The sequence below is a fragment of the Hetaerina americana genome, unplaced genomic scaffold, assembly GCF_022747635.1.
Source record: "Hetaerina americana unplaced genomic scaffold, ioHetAmer1.1.p SCAF_9, whole genome shotgun sequence".
NCBI classification, from domain to species: Eukaryota; Metazoa; Arthropoda; class Insecta; order Odonata; family Calopterygidae; genus Hetaerina; species Hetaerina americana.
Genome location: NW_027287538.1, coordinates 32,888,139 through 32,909,182, shown reverse-complemented (window position 1 = coordinate 32,909,182; position 21,044 = coordinate 32,888,139). Strand labels below are relative to the sequence as shown.

At 36.8% G+C, this 21,044-nt stretch overlaps 1 protein-coding gene across 1 annotated transcript; it reads left to right on the top strand.

Moving 5' to 3' along the window:
• Positions 1–6,437: 6,437 nt before the first annotated feature.
• On the top strand, positions 6,438–19,275 carry LOC139698767 (rhodopsin-like). The gene is made up of 8 exons (XM_071597678.1): positions 6,438–6,562; positions 6,755–6,993; positions 8,727–8,833; positions 11,047–11,153; positions 12,892–13,039; positions 14,516–14,626; positions 17,650–17,816; positions 18,930–19,275. Exons 1-8 carry the CDS (start codon positions 6,438–6,440, stop codon positions 19,060–19,062), a joined length of 1,137 nt encoding a protein of 378 aa, XP_071453779.1. The 3' UTR covers positions 19,063–19,275.
• The last annotated feature ends 1,769 nt before the right edge of the window (positions 19,276–21,044 follow it).

Below are 21,044 nucleotides of genomic sequence, written 5' to 3'. Positions count from 1 at the left end.
AGATGAGAGGGAGTTAGGAGAACGCGTGAAAGGAGACGAGCAACCGAAATGTATGGGTGAAAATAATAGTTGTTTTGGATTACATAAACAGAGATAGGGTGCATATGTATACTCAGATGAAGAATGATGAAGTGGAATTTCTATCAAGCGGTACTTAAAAAGAAATTATAAGCTCTTTAGAAGACAAAACTCTGTGTGCTAATCGAAAATTAATAGTGTTTCGGGGACATAGAAAACTTAACTATGATCGACACTGCTTCAAATAATAATTTCGTAGTTAATCACACTGTGTCGAGGTCAGCCCGTTTACATTAATATTGTATTCTTTGCTGAGAGACGGGTTATTGATAGAAGGTGCTGTGCATATAAGAGTTACAACTAAAGAGGGAATTTTAAATTTCATCACATATTGAATTATGGCAAAATGAAAGTATTATTATTACACGTAATCTACCGGTTATGGTAGGTTTTGGATGGATACAACAACCAAACAACTCTTTTTTTCTCTCCTAACAAAAAACAACCCAAATCCTACTTCGCGACTAAGTCCTCAATTCCTTTATGAAACTATTCGTTCCAGCTCTTCGCTTGTACTTATTACAAATTATTGGTAATAGATTTGACCCGGACTTTCCAAGTTTTGTCATCGTTACGCGCAAAATGCACATAGCAAAATGACCATTCATTTCATTCGCTGCGTTTGAATCACTGAGGGAGCTAGAAATATTATGTAGGAGTTTGACGTAGGATGAGCTTCGCTTAAGGTTCTTCTTCTTCGAGGAAGAATTAGAATGTAGCTGAAAGGTTTTTGGGCGGCTAATGGGCTCCGAGACCATTCAGTTGCGAAATTCAATATAACGATTGTGCAAGGTTGCAAAATATCCGCCCACTTCAAAATGGCTTGGGTAACTTGTAATTGAATTAAGAAACAAATTTATCGTCAACAAAAAGACGAAGACACCCGCTTCCGGCGGTGAGCAAATCGAGCACCGAGTTTTCAATTATGGAACCCTTCATTATATTACGGATTGCTTCATGAAGATGTAAGAAAAAATCAATCCTGTAATTTTTACGTGTCGAATGGTTGTAATAACGCCAGCAACATTTGGTTAAAACATTATCTGACAATTTTTTTAAAATACACCACCATGGCAAGTTTAAGTAGACTCATCTTATTGCGTAAGATAGGATCAGAAGCCAAACGGTATTAGTTTGTCACCATGGTTAACGTCTCTAGCTGATAAAACCATGAATCGCTGTTTAATACAAATTCTCCGAAAACTTCCGAACAAAACATCCTGCAGCATAAACCTTGAAATTCTTAAATCCCATGATTGAAATCTAATTCCTTCGTCAAAACAATTGGTGTAGAGTAAATGCCTTTGTGTTTATGATTTGGTTACAATTTAAACTAATTAAATGTTATTAGCTTATATTTTTATGAATCAATTACAACAACGGCACACAAGGTTGGAGTATGAATTTGTTTGGGCTAAAGGAGGTTTATAATTAAAAAAGGTTGGCACCCGGGCTATAAGTGACATTGAAATTACATTTTACATTTAACTGAGCAAATAAAATTCATATGTTTTAAATATGGGACAGTGATTTTTTTTGGATTTTTTTCCTTTTTTATCACTTTGGACCTATGTTTAACAGATAAAAACAAAATCTCTCTTACGTGGTTCAAATGAACTCTTATAGTCACAATTGAGTTATTATATCTCACTTGCTTAATGAATCTAATCAATAAAACTATAAAATAGATACATAAATCATAACTAAAAAATCAAAATCGCTACTTAAATCTTCTTTCAATTAAACAAATAGTAACTTAGCTCAATAAAAACGTTAGATAGAAGCAAAAATCAGGGTCAAACTGTAATTATTGAATTTTATTGCACCGAGTTAGTCATGTGTTCACCTTAATTTTTATTTCCATTCTGGACAATTCTAATGACACGGCAATGTCAACCCAGTCATGCGCGCGAGTGGTGGCTTTGTGGAGGAATGTGGTTTCGGTTGCTGGTTTAACCGCGGGGCTCTGACCCCCTCGAACTAAAGATGATTTTCTCGAAAGGGATTGTGGTCGCCAGGTGCGAAATATTTGGGCGGGATGGGCTAAAGGGTTTGCGAGGGCTTCCGCGATATGGCCAAGCACCTTCTTAAGTGACTGTTCCCCAGAAGGGAAGGAGACGCCCTACAGGTTGGGAGGTGGTAGTCACGTTCCAAGGAGAAGGTGGGGTGGAATGATCGGTGGAAGGAAGGGGGTGGATATGATGGTGTGGAGGGGGGAAGAGTTTTTGCGAATTGGTGGTGGTCATTTGAAGCACTCTCTCCACTTTGCCAGGGTATATATAAGCGGGGGTTCTCGTCAAGGGCCGCTCGTGTCACCGCTGCCGGAGAAACAGCCATCCGCACTCCTCCTCGCCTGGCATCCGCTGACTGCGATAAGAAACTGGCAAAGTAGTTCAACGGAATTGCTCCACAGTCTTCATTGCGCGTCGCGGGGAGCCATAGTCAGGTGGGTCTAATGGCAATTGTTGCAATGTGTTGCAATTACAATTGTTTTTGGAAGAGTTACGTTATCCATTATTAAAATAGAAAGAAAGACTCGTACTTTTCCACAGATTTTATTATACGGTACAACGCGTTTCACCGACTTGCGGCATCATCAGGTACAAATTTGCAAAACAGACAGAGCAAGCATATATACCCTCAGGACAGAGTGGGGGCGGGGAGGGTTGGAAGGATTTGAGGGGGGTGGGGGCTCGCAGGTGCGTTGATGGATTGTTTTGACCATTTCCAGGCTAATTTCTCGGAGAGGAGTGGGGAGGGGTATGGGAATAATTGCTCATTACAAAGTGTCGTCTTGGGGTTCACCAAGTGCCTTCTAATCTCTAATTGCTCGAGAGCGTCCATTTTTAATCCTTTTGGGAGTGTGTGTAATATCTCTGGGACAAAGTCACTGCTGTGGTTGAATTCTAGTAAATGCTTGGCGAAGAGAGAGTTGTTATTCTGATTTTTGTGACACCTAGCGTGTTCCTTGACTCGTAACTTGATATTCCTGCCGGTCTGACCGACATAAACGCTGTTGCAATCCTCGCATTTCAGTTTATAAATGCCTGATTTGAGAAGGCTATCCTGGGTGTCTTTTCCATTGGCTAGAAGTTTGGAGAGGGTTATGGGTGGGTAGAAGGCTGCTTTGAGTGAGGTGGGTAGACAGTTGGAAATCCTATATGAAAGATCTCCCAGACAGAGTTACGTTAGTTTGCTGTGGTATGTTGGCGATTGGTACAGCATACTCGATATAACCTGACTGTCACTTACAAGGCATGCATTTCAACTGCACGCTCACATTCATCAAGTATCACTCACGCATAGATAAAATGTGCATCCATATTGAAAATATTTTAACGCATTCCATTTTTTTCGCCCACATAACGTCACTTTCGTAGTTTGGAAATACAAAGCTACGATGCCAAATATTATCGAAATGGCGAAAAACTTTATATTACACGCTATAATTGCTCCATCATACCTATGCAGTATTATCACGATTATGCGGTGCTACGTCAACTTGTTAAGCCAGGAGGACTTAATGGCTCAAAATGTCTTATACTGAACAAGAAAGATAAAATGTAAGAATTTGAGGAGAAAGAATGGAAAAATTAAATGGAAGATCCTCGGTTGGGAAAAAAAGAGCATAGCAAATGGGAAAAGAGGGAAAAATGAACGTCTTCACAAATATTGAGAACAGTACTGGAACAAAATGCCAGATAAGACGGAAGTTTTATGAACACCTCCTATGCATGAGTATTTACAGGCTGAAAAAGAAAATATTTTGTTACGCCACCAAATTAAATATGATAACAGATTGGGTGGAGCAAATCACTAATTATATGAGGGAATTTGGCATCAGACAAGAAGATATCTGAAATAAAAATAAGTTTCAAAGGAAGATTGATAAAATTAATGGAGTTCCAGGACAAACAAAGCAGACAGTTAAACATCACCTGGTTAGGAGAAAGGAGGAGGAATCACGGGAAAAATTTGAGGACATTTTGGGAGGAGGCGATAAAGAGTAATAGGCAAACCGATTGTTTTTCGCACGATCCAGAGCAATGTTTTCAGTCGGCTCTTTTTACTTGATACTTATATTGTTAGAACAAACGAGGAAGTACTTGGTATGGTGGGCGAGGAAAGGGGTTCGTTGGGAGCAATCCTTTGGAGACAGGAAAAGTGGATGAAGGGGGTATTGACCGGCAGCGGGATGTTGAAGACTGTAATTGAGGGGAGAATGTTGGGCAAACGAGGAAAGGGAAGGAACAGGATAGGGATGTTGGACGGGATGAAGGAAGGAAGAAAGTACTCAGAGCTGAAGAGGGACCTGGTGTAGAGTAGGATGTTGTGTTTTGCTAGGGGTCACAAATTATTTAATTAGTAATTATGTCCATCCAAAAACCTACCTTAACCGGTAGATTACCTAATAATAATAATAATATTGTTAGATTTCCTCTAAGCTTTCTCCTTTCAGTATTCAAAGGTAGTGCCATTGCCTTTAATTAGACTGATTTTAAAACGTACTTATCATAATCGTCTTAACCGTTTACTTTGACAAAACCATACCATTACCTATCTTTTATTTCTCCGCGGTCAATCCTATGGTATTCATTCATCTAATCTTAAGTAATATAATTATCCTATGTCAGAATGGTGCTTGAATGCTTTCCATCACATACATGTAGTATATCCTCACATCAACCAGAAACATAATTTTCTTAAAACTTTTATTCTGCCTTTCTATATTACGGTCAAAGAGTTTGCGCATATTTATGATAATGATTGAAAACAAAAACACTGCCGCACTGTTTATTTTATGTGATCGTATCACATTTTTATGTGGTTAATTTCTACTTCAACAGAAACTTATTCATATTACCTAACAGAATCTGCCACATACACATAGGTACCTATGACCTTTTATAATTCTTCCAAAAAAATGCAATATCTTATGAAAAAAGCATGGTTATAAAAATGACGTCTGTGCAAACTCATGAGGTGGGATTAAAATCCATTTTTAAGGCACGTGAGATAATGCAACATCATTATCTGGAATTAATACCCTCACATAGAAAATAATTTAGCTATAGAATGCTTCGCTTGTTGTCACTCCTTGTCAATCATTAATAATTTTTAATTGATTCAACCACCGAAAGTTAATTAAAAAGAATATTAAAGAGCCTTACTTTCAATTTTATGGCATTCGATGATAGGTTATGGGGTGACCAGAATGTATTATTCATTCCGAATTTTGTCTTTCACGTGGAAAACATACATATCGACGACGCCGTGAAAAACAGAGGGGTTCAGGGAAACCCCGATACCTAAAACCCTTACCATTATGAAGTACGAACCCTCAGCTGTCAAATAATATCACCGATCGTAGCTGTATACCGTGTTAACACGATCCGTCTTTGATCGAAGTAATTGAATTTATTGCGCGGGTACATATAGTATATTCGCGTCTCGTATTGCCAGTTCCAGCGTTGTAGTACTTCCTTTTGCATCTTTGCACCTTCTCCACAATCCTATTTCTCACATGCATGCTATACATTTTACGTGTCTGTCTTGTCGGCCCTGGGGTATAAATATGGGGTCGAGTTGGTCAGAATCCCCCAAGATAAAGAATATAGGTATGTTTAAAATAAGTTTGTAAATAAATAAACAATGTATAGAATCTTAACTGTCCGATGTCTCCATCTATTACTCATGTTTTGGATTTCTCAGCGAAATCTTATTGCTTTTGATAAGACCTGCTCGTCCTGTGCTCGATGCAGAGGAATAATCGGCGGCGTCATTAGTAGACAATTATCAATGAAGCCTGGACACAGTTAATCGACGAAACTGGTCAGCAATATGTTACAGACACACTTATTCCGATTCTATCGAGAGGGAAGTCGGTTCTCAGTTTTCAAATTTTAACCACCTTGTCAAAATAAGGTAGAATCTCTTAAATCCCGCATCCTAGGTACCAAGCGCGAGCGGGATTTTTGAAAATAAATTTTAAGCGCTGCACATTACATACCTGCCCTGGGGGAGGGTCAAAGAACGTAAATATTCACCGTGATGATAAATATGCAGCGTGAAAATACATGCCCGTACGTTACTCATGAAAAGTTAGTTTTTCATGCATTTCAAAATTTAATTATTGATGCCTTTGCAAGTGAAGGATTTTTTTTCAAATTAAGGAAGGCTATGCAGGCGATATTTTACTTAACATTTCATCTAAATAAACGTGTCCAGTATGATAATCTTAAGTTAAAGTATAGTTTAACTCCTTCTCCCTTTCATTAAAAGAAATTATCTACGCCCCTGTGCCCCCCCCTTGGTGATGTGCCTCATTATTTCATTTGGATTTGTATGCAGGTACAGCCATGGCGGCGTTGATGGGAGCCAGCTACAGCGCCTACTCGCTGGCGCCATCGGGCGGCTTTCACGGGAACATGACCGTCGTGGACAAGGTGCCACCGGATATGCTCTTCCTGGTTGACTCCCATTGGTAAGATGCGAGGAGAAAATGATCGTTTATTGGTCTCAAATCTCTCTTGTATATGTTCTCACTTTTGTGACCGGAGTACAGTCAACGCTGTGCGAACCCGGCCACAGGCAAAGTCGACCATAGCAAATGTATATAATCGAATTAACAGGTATTATTAATAAAAATTATCCAAACCGATTAATTCTTTCGCAGGCTTCAGTTTCCTCCCCTGAACCCTCTATGGCACTCCCTCCTGATGTTTGCTTTGTTCATCTTGTTCTGCGTTGCACTCAGCGGCAACGGAGTCGTCATCTACATATTCTCGACCAATAAGTCACTCAGGACGCCCTCCAACCTCTTTGTGGTGAACCTCGCCATATCTGACTTCTTTCTAATGGGAACCATGGCGCCCATGATGACAATCAACTGCTACTTCGAAACGTGGGTGCTCGGTAAGTGACATTGGTCGAGTAACCCGTCTATCAGTTTATTCGCCAGGACTTAAACATAACTTTGCAGTGAAATATAACTATAAGGGTGGAGTAAGAAAAAAGAAGAGGTCTGCAAAAAAAACCGTTCATTGTTCTCTGTAATTAGAGCGTAACTTTTTCCACTCCTTTTAATTTGGTGAATGACGAACTCTTGGCAGTTTTTTGCAAGACACTGTGGGTTCAAATCCCGTCTCGGAGCTAGTTGTATTCCCTTCCATCTAATGAATATCTTTGATTAATTTTTATGGAGTCGATGGCAGAGTAGAAGGATCATTAAAATAAAATAGTGTTAAAAAAATTAAGCGTCTACAAAGAGTCGGAGGTTGATGAAGGGTACTTTATGTAAAAGTGAACAGAAAAGATCAGTGAAAACATTTTGTGGAGTGTAGTGTGATCTGATTGCAAAACTTAGTACTTGAGGAAAGGGTATCAACACAGCAAGCTTTTGAAAATAGATACGGAATGATAAAATTAGGACGGATTATCTGACATGGTTAAAATGTTTGCTTTACTTTGTCATCGATGTCTTAGAAACGATGTTTATGACCAATATTTAAACGAATAAATATAACACCTCCACCACCTTTTTCCCAGATTGTATCCCTTTTTATTTAATATTACGAGTGCAAACCAAAGGAATCTAAATATGTGCAGTAATAGTTAATTTATGGTAAACATCAAGTATATTTGAAGGAAAGGAACAGGTGGAAGGAAAGTAAGTTAGGTGGAAAGGTGGAAAGAAAGTTAGATAGAAAGAACGGGTTTGAAGGAAACCATAGTACAGGTATCTTCCGTGAAGACCATCCAAAAAAACTGACAAAAGCAACCAAAAGCATTATTAGAGCCTAATTTTTGCCTTTTATAAACTATCTCGTAAAAACAGTTCTATGAAAAATATAAAATGGCTTTCATCTATGAAAAAGTCCAAGTTTTCTGGATACCAGTTAATTTTATTGTACTTCAAAGTTGTTAAAGAAAATACCCCGAAAGGGTATTCCCATTGAATCCCATTATATCAAAGTTGCCAAAAATGTGTCCTATATTTGATTTACAACTATGGACACTTCAAGAAATTCCGTATTTTTCATAAAGTTATCACTTGCTGCGTATAGTCATTCGTATAATCACTTATTCAATATTACGTATGCATAAAACTTGCGTGCACCAACGTTCAATGCCGTAGGCATACACTTGATAATGAAAATGCCCCAGTATTTATTCCCGGAGTGCGCGACTAAGGTAACTGAATTTTAAGGCGTAGGTTTATTTTATACCATAATTTATTGATTTATTGACCCAACAAGTTCTTTGTATTTTTAATGACATTGTTAACATAATATATAGACGTGCGCTTTTTATGGATAAATATCATATTTCCAAATGGACCAGACAGAAGTAGAAGTATCTAGTACCAGATAAAAGTAACTAATAGGCTCTCATTGCGATATAAAGAGGATATTGTGAGAAATAAAATAAATGAATGAGAAACGAGCATATGTTATAATGAAATGAAAAATTTGTAAAATAAGATTGACGTGAAGTATTTTATATTTTAATAATCGTAGACTTCCAATTGTACATTTCCATTATTCCACAGTTACAAAGTGGCGGACAACTTTGTCGGGTCTTTGATTATCTTTTAAATGTTTAAACTGTCAACGTTGATTTCTATATTCTCATCTTGCACCCCGCAGGACCTTTTATGTGCCAAATTTATGGAATGCTGGGATCTCTGTTCGGCTGCGTATCAATCTGGACCATGGCAGTTATTGCATTGGACCGTTACAACGTCATAGTTAAGGCAAGTATGCATGGTGTTAATTCTTGGCTACGTGAATACGTATTGGAGAGGTTTATTTTGATTACGATAATAGATTGAACTACAAAAAATTGAGTATTCTTCGTTATTACCCTATAAAATTTGATTACTCTATTATTAACTTTTTCATTTTGTTTAAGTATTCTGTTCAGTTAGAGTACAAGCATATATATATATATATATATATATATATATATATATATATATATATATATATATATATATGTGTGTGTGTGTGTGTGTTTTTTGTTTATCTATTAATGTCTCTCCGTGTATAGCCACTATTAAGAAGATACGCTCTTCAGTTTGACTTGCGCTTGCGTATTCAAGATAGACAGGAGTTTCAGTGGGAGGAGACATTTTTTCAAAGGTTTTTTTTTAACTACGTCTCCGGATTGTATTTTATTCGCGGCCGTGCGTTCGAGCGTACATCGCTTTCCCTCCCGAAATCCGCGCAGTCACCCGTGGCTAATAGCACCTCGGCGCACGGGGAGGAGAACATTAGTGAAATGGGATTACGGCAACTCCGGCTTATGGGGAGCTAGCTGTTAGGCCGGACTCGGGGAAAGCTGGGAATTAGGTGAGACTCTTCTTGACAACCAAGCTCTCGGAGAGTTCCCCCTCCGATTAAGTGCATTGGCTGCACCAAGCCATGTTACAGTGATTATCCCCCTCACTAAAAGACCCACACAATTATATGGACATGGAACAATCGTGATGACGAAGCTCTTTCGGTTCTGCTGTTGTATCTCGGAGATTTCGTAAAGGTAAGGTATAGCAGAGATGTAAATCCGGACCAGAGAAACCATGTTTGTCGCGAGATGGCTCTTAGTATGATTACATTTTTTCTATTTACTTAATGATACTAAATAACTTTAATGGGTTCTCGCGACAGGCAAGACACTCTGCTTTATTATATAACTGAGTAGTTTTTGTATTTTTTCTGGGAACCATAATTTGTTGAACTCACAACCTTTTAGGATTTGTCCAGCTTTTTGTAGAAATAGTCATGCTTTTTCAAATTTCACTAGAAACAACCAAATAGACATCTGCATATTTATTACAAGCGCTACAATTCGTGATCAAATGTTTAGAAAGTAGTTTTGAAGCAATACGGGGCTTATTTTGTTTATAAAAATATCGTGCACCACTTAATAGGAATAATTAATCTGAAAATTAGAGCACATTTTGAACCGCATCTCTCTACATTTAATCTTTGTCCCAGTCACGAATCAACGCTAACATTAGTTTCAATACTATAAGATTCAGAGCAGAGGATTATTAAGCATTAACTTGTAATTTGTGGTTGCAGAACGCTCGCAGAAAGTTAAATCCGAGTCGTGTTGTTAAATTGATTATTAATTTGCTGTTTTATTTCGATATTTCTGAACAACATAGTATTCAGTTGTTGCAATGACATTATCGATTATTCGTCATGAACGGCTATTGCTTTAAACTTAGCTAACTGAAAATTGTGAAGCCAACGGTTCTGTCCCAAAAATAAGTAGGATCAATTCGGGAAAAAATCTGTTGCAGATCAAAGTAGAAATTACTAATATTCTTCAAAATATCACCCCTGTACATCGACACACCGTTACCAGTGCCTCTGCCAGTCGTGGTACGCTTCCTGGACGGCGTCGACGGGAATTTCATTCAGGTATAAACTCTTTGACTCTATCCAACGCTCCAAATTGGTTGTCTTTGAAGCTCCTTTTTATTCTTGGGAACAAAGAATGCCCCGGTGGTACCACATCGGAGCTGAGGAAGTGTTGCCACTTTGTGCTCGGCCTGGTTCCCGGTCAAGAGGAAAGCGGTGTAGGACGGTGCGTTGTCATGGAGCAGTCTCCATTTTGCAAAGATCTCCTTCCTGACCCGTTGCACTCGTATCCGCGGTCTTTCGAGGACTTCCAATTGATGATTTATATTCACCACTGTCTATGAGCACACGCTCTTTGTGGATAACGTCTTTTGAGTCGAACAATGCGATGAGCATCGCTTTATTAATGTTAATACAGACCGTTTAAAGTAGAGAGAATGCAACTATTGATAAAGTAAAAGTGAGGCAGAATAACGAAATTGGAGATATATAAAGATAGGTCCGGGTTGTACGTAAAGTTAAGTGTTCACACATTTCCCTAATTATTTGCTCTCACAATTATCCTCTGCATCGTCGACCTTTCTTTGTATCCTTACAGGGCTTGTCTGCCTCACCGATGACAGTCAAAAAGGCCCTCACCTGGATATTTTTGGTATGGGTCAACTCGATTGGATGGACACTGGCCCCACTGCTCGGGTGGAATAGGTGAGTAGAGGTTTCCTCTAAATGAGGACATATTACACGAGTGCGATAAGCTTCACAGGTAATTTACCTGTTGGACTGGGGAGCAAAATTATTACGGGAAAGATTAAAACTTTAATAGGGACAGAAGGCTCTGAATCATGATTCTTTCTCCGAGTAAACTAATTAAAGTATTCTAAACAGGGGTTAGTGCCAGTATTTTGGATTATTACTAGTTACCGGTACGTTTCTTGCGCTAGGTAACATCTCTGGAAAAGGTTAGTTCATTTAGAAATCCATAACTGATTGTGAAACTTAAATAAAGTATCAAATCTGATATTTTAACATTTAACTTTATTTCTCACGATAATGGTTTCATTGCCAAGCAAAATCTTCGCCTGCAGATTCTGCTTTGCAACAAAACGATGATCGTGAACGAAAGCACTACGTGTGGAAACTCCATTGTTGATACCTCATCAAACTATCCCAATACTACAGAGTTCCGCAGAGTAACAACTGAGTCTGTTTCTTAGAATAATTAATTTAATTTTGATATCTTTATCATAGTCAATACTAGTGTGAAGTTAAAACGGAGTGAAGTACCAGAATTGATTGTTGTGATACCGTATAACTGATAAAGTATACCTGCCCTAGATACTGGTACTTATGATTCCTGTCCTATGTTATGCTATCGAGAGCAGTGTCCGAATCGCCAACACTAGGTTCAAACTTGGTGTGGTTTTTTTTAAATTTTGTTACTACCATGGACCTCCAGCATTTCTTGTAGTTGCTGTGATCGGCTCATTCGGGTAGACTCAGCTGAAGAGAGAATCGCCTTGGAAGTAATTAAAAGATGCATTGAAATTGAATATGGGGCAAATTGACTGGAAATTTAATGTATAAGACCTTGAAAGTAGAAAGAATGAGGGATGAGTGAAATAGAGGGAGGAACAGATTTTTGGAAGGATGAAATAAAAAATGTGAAGGTAAAAAAACTTAGTTGTAATACGCCATTTTAGGGCACTTAGTGCTGTGTTAGACAAGGCTTAGAATCGCAGCAGAATAGCAGTCCTTGGGTCCGTCAAAAAAATATATCTACCACTAATCAACTCCTATTAATAGTAATTATTATTTAATGTACAGCTAAACAATACCCCAAGATAATTTGATTTAGAATTCCAGGATGGACGACGAAGAAATACGACTTAGGACTAAGAAAAGGCGACGAAAAAGGAAATCCTTGAAATGCAATTTTTTTTACATGCAAGTGTTCCCTTCTATACGTGCTTTGGTCGTAAATTATGAGAACGAAAGGTGATTCCTCGAATTTGTTCATTTGACTCCAAGCTCTCTGATTTAAACACCATTATTTGGTTCTCCGAGTCGGTGCGTGATCTGATGCATGCCAGAGGCATACACGTAAACTTGCTAGATTACCACCTATTCAGTAGTGTCATTATGAATGTTTCCGTTGTGTTTCACCCCAGACTTCTGGCAGCTTAATAACACGCCTGAAGAGTGTGGAAGGATGATAGGTCTTTTTGCGTTCCTTCTCCCGACTATGAAACCACTCTGTCCTCATCTATCAAACCATCTTTGTGAGCCTTTTTTTTAAATTAAACGTAATTCATATAAATTATGCGTCGAAGCTGAGTACCCACCTTAGGTATGAATCTGGTGGTGATATAAAGCCTTAGGACTGAAAACACTCCTTTTCCAGCCTCTACTTCTCTTTATTTACTCATACGTATTAAACTTTCAGGTACGTGCCAGAAGGGAATATGACTTCTTGCGGAACCGACTATCTGTCCCGCGACTGGGTCAGTGTCTCGTACATTTGGGCCTATGGCATGTTCGTTTATGGCCTCCCTCTCTTCGTCATCATCTACGCTTACTGGTACATCGTTAAGGTACGTTGTCGGACCTCCTGCATCACCCCAACTGTTATATTTCCGACTCGTAAATTAAATAAAAATGAATGACGTCAATACATTTTGTAGCCTTAACCAAGAAAAGGGACATCTACACGCATTCGCTTCATACACATTTAACTTTACCTCTAATGTACGTATATGTGATCCACTGGAGACTACTCCAACTTCATACAAAAGTATTGGTTGATCTTAATTAATTAACCCCCAATTTGATTCTTACCAATTCTTCCAATCACTTTTAAAATTTCTATAAAGTCGTTATTTTTTTTACGCCACTTCCAATTGTTTGAATTTTTCAACTATCGAACGAAAAAAACTAATAAAAATAAATAAGTCTAATGCCTGGTATGGATAAATTTTAACGATATATTTCATTTAAACGAAAATTGAACGTGTCTAACCTTACTGGTTAGTCTGTACAAATGGAATCGGTTCTGACAATAAGTTGCAATTTGGTGTTAGCAATTGTAAATGGTATTTTCTCCTGTTTTTTCGCCTCTCTCCCTCCCCTCGTAGATAACACAATTGTCATACATCCATACACTGTCTGTCCAACTATAAATTATGTTCTTTCAATCTGAAAATTAATGCTCTTAAATATAGTAATTTTTTCAAAGTAGTGGATGATGAGATGTAGTAAAACAGTATTTGTACTCTTTTGCTACATCCTGCACTATTTCCGCCTTACTCGCTTTGTTGAAATACATTTAATCGACCTTGGTGAGTTAAGTTAATTAAGTATGTAGCAATTAGAAAATTAAATTATTTCATGACTTTGTTACTTTAGCACTCATTTAAATACATGCGAGAGGAATTAATTTCTGTTTGAAAAAGTCACGTCTGAAATAATAAAATTACCCAGTAATTAAGTTTCAATGTAAATATTTGGGAAAAAATCTTGAAAAGGATGCTAAATTAATATAGAATACTGGATTTCCACGTCCAGAGTTCCGCAAATATATTCCATTCTGCAACTATTAGTTACTTGTACCTTTAATTACAACTCATGAGAAAAATTAACTTCACTTCTAATCCATATTCATTTCACTTCGTAAAGCTATTGCATATAGTCATGAGATTCTAAAGATATTGTGCAGAATGGAAATACCAGAAATACCTTTCGTGCAGCTGGATTCAGCCTTTTATTATACTCATCCTTTTTTATTGTCTAAAATACCTGTCGTTTTTCCCATGTCGTGAAACTAAATTCTCCCATTATCCTACCATTCAATACCTCATTTTCTGCAAATGTCCTTTCCATCGAATGTCTCTGACTCCCAATTTCATCTGAGAATGGAAATCGCCAATTGAAACAGTTAAAACAAAAGAAACAAAAAAATGAAGTCGGTTAATTAGTGGAATAAAAAATAATGGAAGAGAGGAAAAAAATACGGTCATGGCTTTCATAGGTATACATAAAACATGTATTAATCCAGGGTTTTTCTATCCTAGGCCGTCGCTGTCCATGAGCGGCAGATGAAAGAGCAGGCGAAGAAGATGAACGTGGCCTCCCTCAGGAGCGCTGAGACCAAAGCCACCAATGCTGAGGTCAAATTAGCTAAGGTGAACCTCCCCCTTGAGTTTTGCACGTACCTAAGGTCATATTCTAGCGTAACTCTGATCAGAAGTTTAAATTAACACAATTCAACACAGCAAAGACGCCATAGTAGATACAGGATAAATACGTATGCCGTAAGTTCAACGTTCAGTCCATCTAAGGGTTAATTAAGTCCAAAATTCATTGGCTGAATATGAAAGGAGGACAATTAAAACACCTTTAATAGGCAAAAGGCGATCATCAAATAGTTCATCGAAAAACCCAACTCATTTGAAAAATATTTTAAGGTGTTGGTCCAAATTCAATTTGAACATCACTTTTAAGCCCTTACTCTATTGCACCAAAGTGATTTTCGGGAAACCCTTTCCAAAAAAGAACTATGAACACAGTAATCAACCCGAAGGTCGGTTTGGTAGGTGATGGTACAGTTCACCCAGTACTAAGACCGACGGCGTGTGAAATTAACACATCAGTGTAGGGGGGCCAGTTCCTTTCTCTGTCCCGGTTATGGTTTCCCAGGAAGATCTGGCACACGAAAAGTCACACAGCTTTGGTGGAGCTTAGGGTGACCAGAGAGGTGTGTTTGGACCCGAATCGAACCTGATCCCTCCGGTCAGTTGTTCAACGTTCTACCCCTGGACTACGGCGCCTTTGATATATCAAAGTCTCAGAAAGTATGAAGAATCGAAGAAAGAAATAATTTTAGCCTACATGTATGTAATAAATAATGCGAGTAATACTCGTATTTTTTATTGACCGTCTGAAACCTTCCCTGAACAGGTAATTTATAATTGACAATTGTGTTAGGAACGATTAAATGAAAACGAGTTGGATTCTGCAATTCTTTCCTTGGATTTTTCGCTCGCAAGTTAATCAGAACTATACATAAGAACCAAAAAAGGTATACTTATATCACACTATGTTTTACCGTTTGTCCATAAAAAGGTACGTTCCAGATCTACAGAGTAAATGTATTTCCAACATGGTCGAAAATCATGTTGTTTTTTTTTTCAAAATAGTTTTGCAGAATAAAACATTTTCATGTATATAATATTTATAAACTTTTTAATAATTGCTCTTTGCGATTTGAGCACAAAAAGCGTTTAGGGAAAATCGATTATTTTAGTTGCCGCACAAAACAAGAATCACATTGAGGAAACGCTGCGGCCAATCCTTTTCACCTTTATTTTCACTGATCTCTTCAAGTCATCAAATTCCTTCACATTCATTAGGTTTTATATTGTATACTTTGTTCTTCTATCCAATACAATGTACAAATCCATTGGAATCGGGGAGACGGAGGAAAACAATCTGTTAAGAGAGGGATACGGGATTCTACGAACGATGAAGTTGCGGTAAATGAAGAGAGGAATTGGCTAAGCAAAATTCAATTGGGGCGGAAAAGGTGGATGGTGGAGATATTGAGAAGCTGCGGGATGCTGACGGTCGTGGCAGAGGGGAGATGTTTGGAAATTATGAAAGAAAAATGAACTGCCTAGACTTGTTGTGAGAGATAAAATTGGGCTGAAAGCATGAAATATCGAAGAGGGAATTAATATTGGGACAATAACAGCATGGGCTAGGAGTAAGTGCCTCAGAAGTTAAAAAAGAGATCAAATATTTGCCAGGAAGTCTCTCTCTAATTATTAGTTATTTTTTTATTTCTGACTTGTCCATCCATACCGACGGAATATCTCTGTAGCTACTTATATTTTATGAAAAAAGATTCAATTTGCATAGAAACAACTGAAATTAAATCGTGTTTATCAAAATAATTTTGGTATTCATTGTTTTTCCCTATTAGCATCGGAGTAGTCTGCTATTTTAAGTCATGCTATATATATATATATACATTAGAATTTGGCGGGCAGATAGCTCTACAGGCAAGAGTTATCACTAATATAATTTTAGTTGTTTTTTGAAAGTCTTTAGCATTGAATCTCTTGGTTTTGCTCGGAAGTTTCGCATGAACAGTTCGGTCCATTGGTGATAATTCAAATTTGTGGTCAATTGTGAAATATTACCGAAAACTTGAGCGCCAGTAAGAAAAAGTTGAGCGCCATTAAAGAGCGTGAAGTTCACCAAGTCGAACTAGTGTCAAAACTCAACTTATTGTCAGTTTTCCATTAAATTTATCAAATATCAAGGAAACATCATTTCGAATGGATCTTTCACCAGTAAAAGTGGTAACTTCATCTTTTCAGAACTTATTCTAGTAACTGTAGGTGTATTTTTATTATTATTTACGCACCTCATGACAAGTGTTAGTCATTTTTGAAAATTGCTGTGCACCTTCCCCTTCCTCCATTTGATCTTGTATCTAAACAATAGTTTGTAATCATTGACTGTGGAACAATATTAACATAGGTAGGCATTAGTTCTTTACAGCTGTCTAGGGTCTGTTTCTCCAAGTTAATGTACGAGGGTAATTTCTTGTGATTTCCCCATCAATGGCGTAGATTTTTGTGACTCTTCTACCTCACTCAGGGTGTGAATTTGAAATTTTTTCTACATTTACGACTTTCACAGAACTTGTACTTCGACTTGTAGCATTGAGAAACTTTGCTATACCGTGTGAAGGCTACCTTTTGTTGCTAGCCTTCTTAGTTTCCTCAATCCTGGGAAGCATAACATGCCTAGAAGTATGCACCATTTCTAATGTATAATTGCTCAATAAAAAGGAGGGATAAACTAAAATATAGCAAGAAAGTACACAGGAATGGGCAATAACGTAATTGTCATAAAATACAGACACATTGCTTTTGTATTACCAAGTGTGTAATACCACAGCTGTGTGTCTGTTTATTTGTTAAAAGTCAAAGATAGTGCAGTAATTATTGTTATCGATCATTATATAACTTCAATGTAATAATATAATTGCGTATGAAACAAGTTATTATCAATATTTAAGCTAACTGACATCAGGGCCTATTTTTGTGTTGCAATATTCATTTCTTTAAGACTATTAAAGCATTAATTCTTCTATTGACATAGTATTATTTCAAAACTAATTTTCTGTTTTCAACAGATTGCTTTGATGACCATTTCACTGTGGTTTGTTGCGTGGACACCATATCTCATCATCAACCTTGCTGGTTTTTTCTCACCGGCTGCATTGAGTCCATTATCTACCATCTGGGGTGCAGTATTTGCCAAGGCCAACTCTTGTTACAACCCAATTGTCTATGGAATCAGGTTAGAAAAGAGGACGATTGGAAATTTAAAGGATATATTTGTTTTCCAGGGATTAATAAAAACATTTTATGAAGCTTTCTTGACACTTTACAACGAAGATGAGGACTGACTGTGAGTAAAGTTGCATGGGGAAAACAGGTCAAATAAAGTTTTGGATTTCTTCTGGGAAAAATTTTTATTTTAGCTGATTGATTTGTAGCAGTATTTGGTGGAATGTGTGTCAGCAAAAACAAATGGTTAATCATAGTTATACTGAGTTACAAGGGTGATATCGATTTTAAATTTTAACATCATATAATATATAAATGTCCAAATTACAAGTTTTGTTGTTTTGTCATTTTTTAGAAAACCATTGGAAGAATAATTTCTGTCTGTAAAGCTAATGGTGTCAATGTAACTGGGGTTTGAAATACTCTTTTAAGTAGTTATTTCAATGGTTCACTGCCTTATATAGCCTGATAGATTTATAGAATCACTTAACTTACATAATCAACTAAAGCATGGCTGCATGAAATTTTACTGTTATTCTACATATCCAAAATGAACTAATTCTTAATTTGGTATTTTGTAATGATAATTTGTGATGAATCTGATTTTCCATCCTCCCTACATATTCCTCTAGGTAACACCTTCTACTGAAATAAGTAAAATTTGTAATAACATTATAATGTGGTAAATATTTTAGTAGTACTGTTGTCAATTAATGAAAAGCAATCTTTCATAATAATAACAAAGAAGGATTCTAAACTGGTTTATACTAACTCTATTAATAAACGAAGTTTCTAGTAAGTACAAGTGATCATACCCTGCTCAGTTGTTCCTCTCCTGTCACCTTAATGCTGTGTTCCATTCTGGCCTAGATCAGGCTATCAAAGAGGATGGAAAGAAATTAAGGGAATCCAAGTGAGTGTTGAGATTCTACTCAATATAATTACTCCAGGCTCAATGATTATCTTGCCAATCCCACTGCTTTACCTTATAAGGGATTTAACAGAAATGGCTTACCTAGGATGCCATAAATCCTTACGTCTGCCCTGGAGATTAAAAAATTAAGACTTGGTGTGTCATAAATAGATCTCCACAGCAATGAATAAATACTTCCTCATCTTTCAGCCACCCCAAATACAGAGCAGCTCTCTACCAGAGATTCCCAAGCCTTGCTTGCTCGAGCAAAGATGATAGTGATGAATCACATTCTCAAGGATCTGGAGCCACTACTGTCAGTGACGAGAAGCCAGCTGCTTAACTCTGATCAGGCTATGATGACTGTTCTGCTCACTCTACTACTAACCATCTTTCTATCGTACTTTTCTTATTTCACTGTCGTCCAGCCTCCTCAATCCTCAGCAAATTTATGTACATACATAATGAATGATTACAAATTATGCTTATGATAAAATCTTTTAAAAAATCATTATAATGATGCATTTAATGGTCTTCAATGGTGTCTAGTTGATTGCCAAGCTACAGTTACTTTGTAATCAATAAAGTTGACTGTAATTGAGATCTTTGATGATTAAAATGTTTGGAAATTGAATTGTGTTTGATAGCTTTTAACACTTGTGTGCATGAGTTGTTTCAAGAGAGGTATCTTATTGCTGTTTCATGAAAGATAATGGTAAAACCAACGGGGCCATATATTTTCATCATATATCATATAATTTAGCATTTATTTCTTTCTCATCTATTCAGTGACAAAGTCGTTGCATTTTAAAAGACTTAGATAGATAGATTTTAATACACTTAGATAGATTTTAATAGACTCGGCGTATACTAGCCTTATACCCTGCAATCCAATAATATGACCCGTGGTGACAGTTCTCTGACATTAAACTTTAATTATGCAATTGCAAGTAATTTATTATTGAATTTTACAATTCCTTGGATTTTATAAAAAAATAAGGTAGATGAAACGGTAAATGATTGACTTAAACCATACTAAAATGCCAAAAAAAGACAACCTCCTTGAGGCAAAATGAGGTGTGGCTGTGCATTTAATGGTATGAAAATATTTCAATATGGGATGTCGGTTAGGAAAAATATACGAGACATCCAGCGTACACCCATATTGGCCTCACACCAAACTATCTTTGCTAATGTTAGTCATTCCTTGGCAGATTAATATAATATTCACATCTGAAGGAAGATGATTGATTCAACTGAAGCGTTTTGATGGAGACTAAGCCCTGTATCTAAGGGCCAGTAAGTTTACCAATTGAATAGTAAAATGATACCAATTTTGTTCCTACTACAAATATGACAATATTACATTGGATAACATAAATGCTATTATTGTGATTATACGCTTGTGTACTGGGTGAGTTAGGTTTATTATAGGGGATAGTTAGATTTAGTTAGGATATAGATCTACAGATTTTTTTACCATTGTCATAGCAGTTGATCACAAATTAACAAAATTTAAAAAGTCTACATGACTGGTTTATGATATATCAATTGCATTTTAAACAATGTCAGAAACAGTATTTGTTTACTTTCTGTTGATTATTACTGTCGATTTACACCTAAATGAAATCAATTGTGGATGGGAAATCATTTGCTTCATAAAATCTCAAAATCAGCACTAGGAATAAATATAGGGGATCAGTAAAAACAGAAGGGCAAATAATTAAATGATAGATTTTTCTAATTAATCTGTAGAGTGGCCAATGTGTTTTTACAACTACTATTTGTAATGGCCTTGATGTAGCCTGAATTATTAATGGAAGGCCACAATAATGTTTGGGTGATGTCCATACCAATTTAAAAATTTTTAATCTTTAAGTGTAGATATCCTATTAAATATATGTATTTGAAAGTTTTTATCATTTCTGAGGAAAAACTTAATGAGTTCATTAAACTCTATTGCATGAAAAAAAAGTCTTGGGCTCTAATTTTATTTTTTAAACATTTTTGAAGAATACTTAATGATTTTGTTTCCCTCTAGAACCCATAAAAAATTGACATCATTGATAACATGTGATATGTGGAAAGCCCAATTTATTTCTTTGATCAATGTTCCAGCCTTATAAATAAAAAAAGGTAATTTTCAGCATTTCCTTGAATATGTAATTTCATGTGTGAACCTCCTTAAGGAAAATTAAAGAATTCATTATTTACAAGAAAATCTGCCCCTTGGTGAACAAGTGCATCAAACATGTCGTAACAGCCAGGAGATAGGTGTGTGTGCATCATGCAAAAAGATACATTGTGTGTAATAATTTGACTGAT

Excerpts from the sequence above, each read along its gene's own strand:
- LOC139698767 (XM_071597678.1), top strand. The coding sequence starts at position 6,438 with ATGGCGGCGTTGATGGGAGCCAGCTACAGCGCCTACTCGCTGGCGCCA. Across the intron at positions 6,563-6,754 it reads TTCCTGGTTGACTCCCATTG|GCTTCAGTTTCCTCCCCTGA; the intron begins GTAAGATGCGAG and ends ATTCTTTCGCAG. Across the intron at positions 13,040-14,515 it reads CTTACTGGTACATCGTTAAG|GCCGTCGCTGTCCATGAGCG; the intron begins GTACGTTGTCGG and ends TTTCTATCCTAG.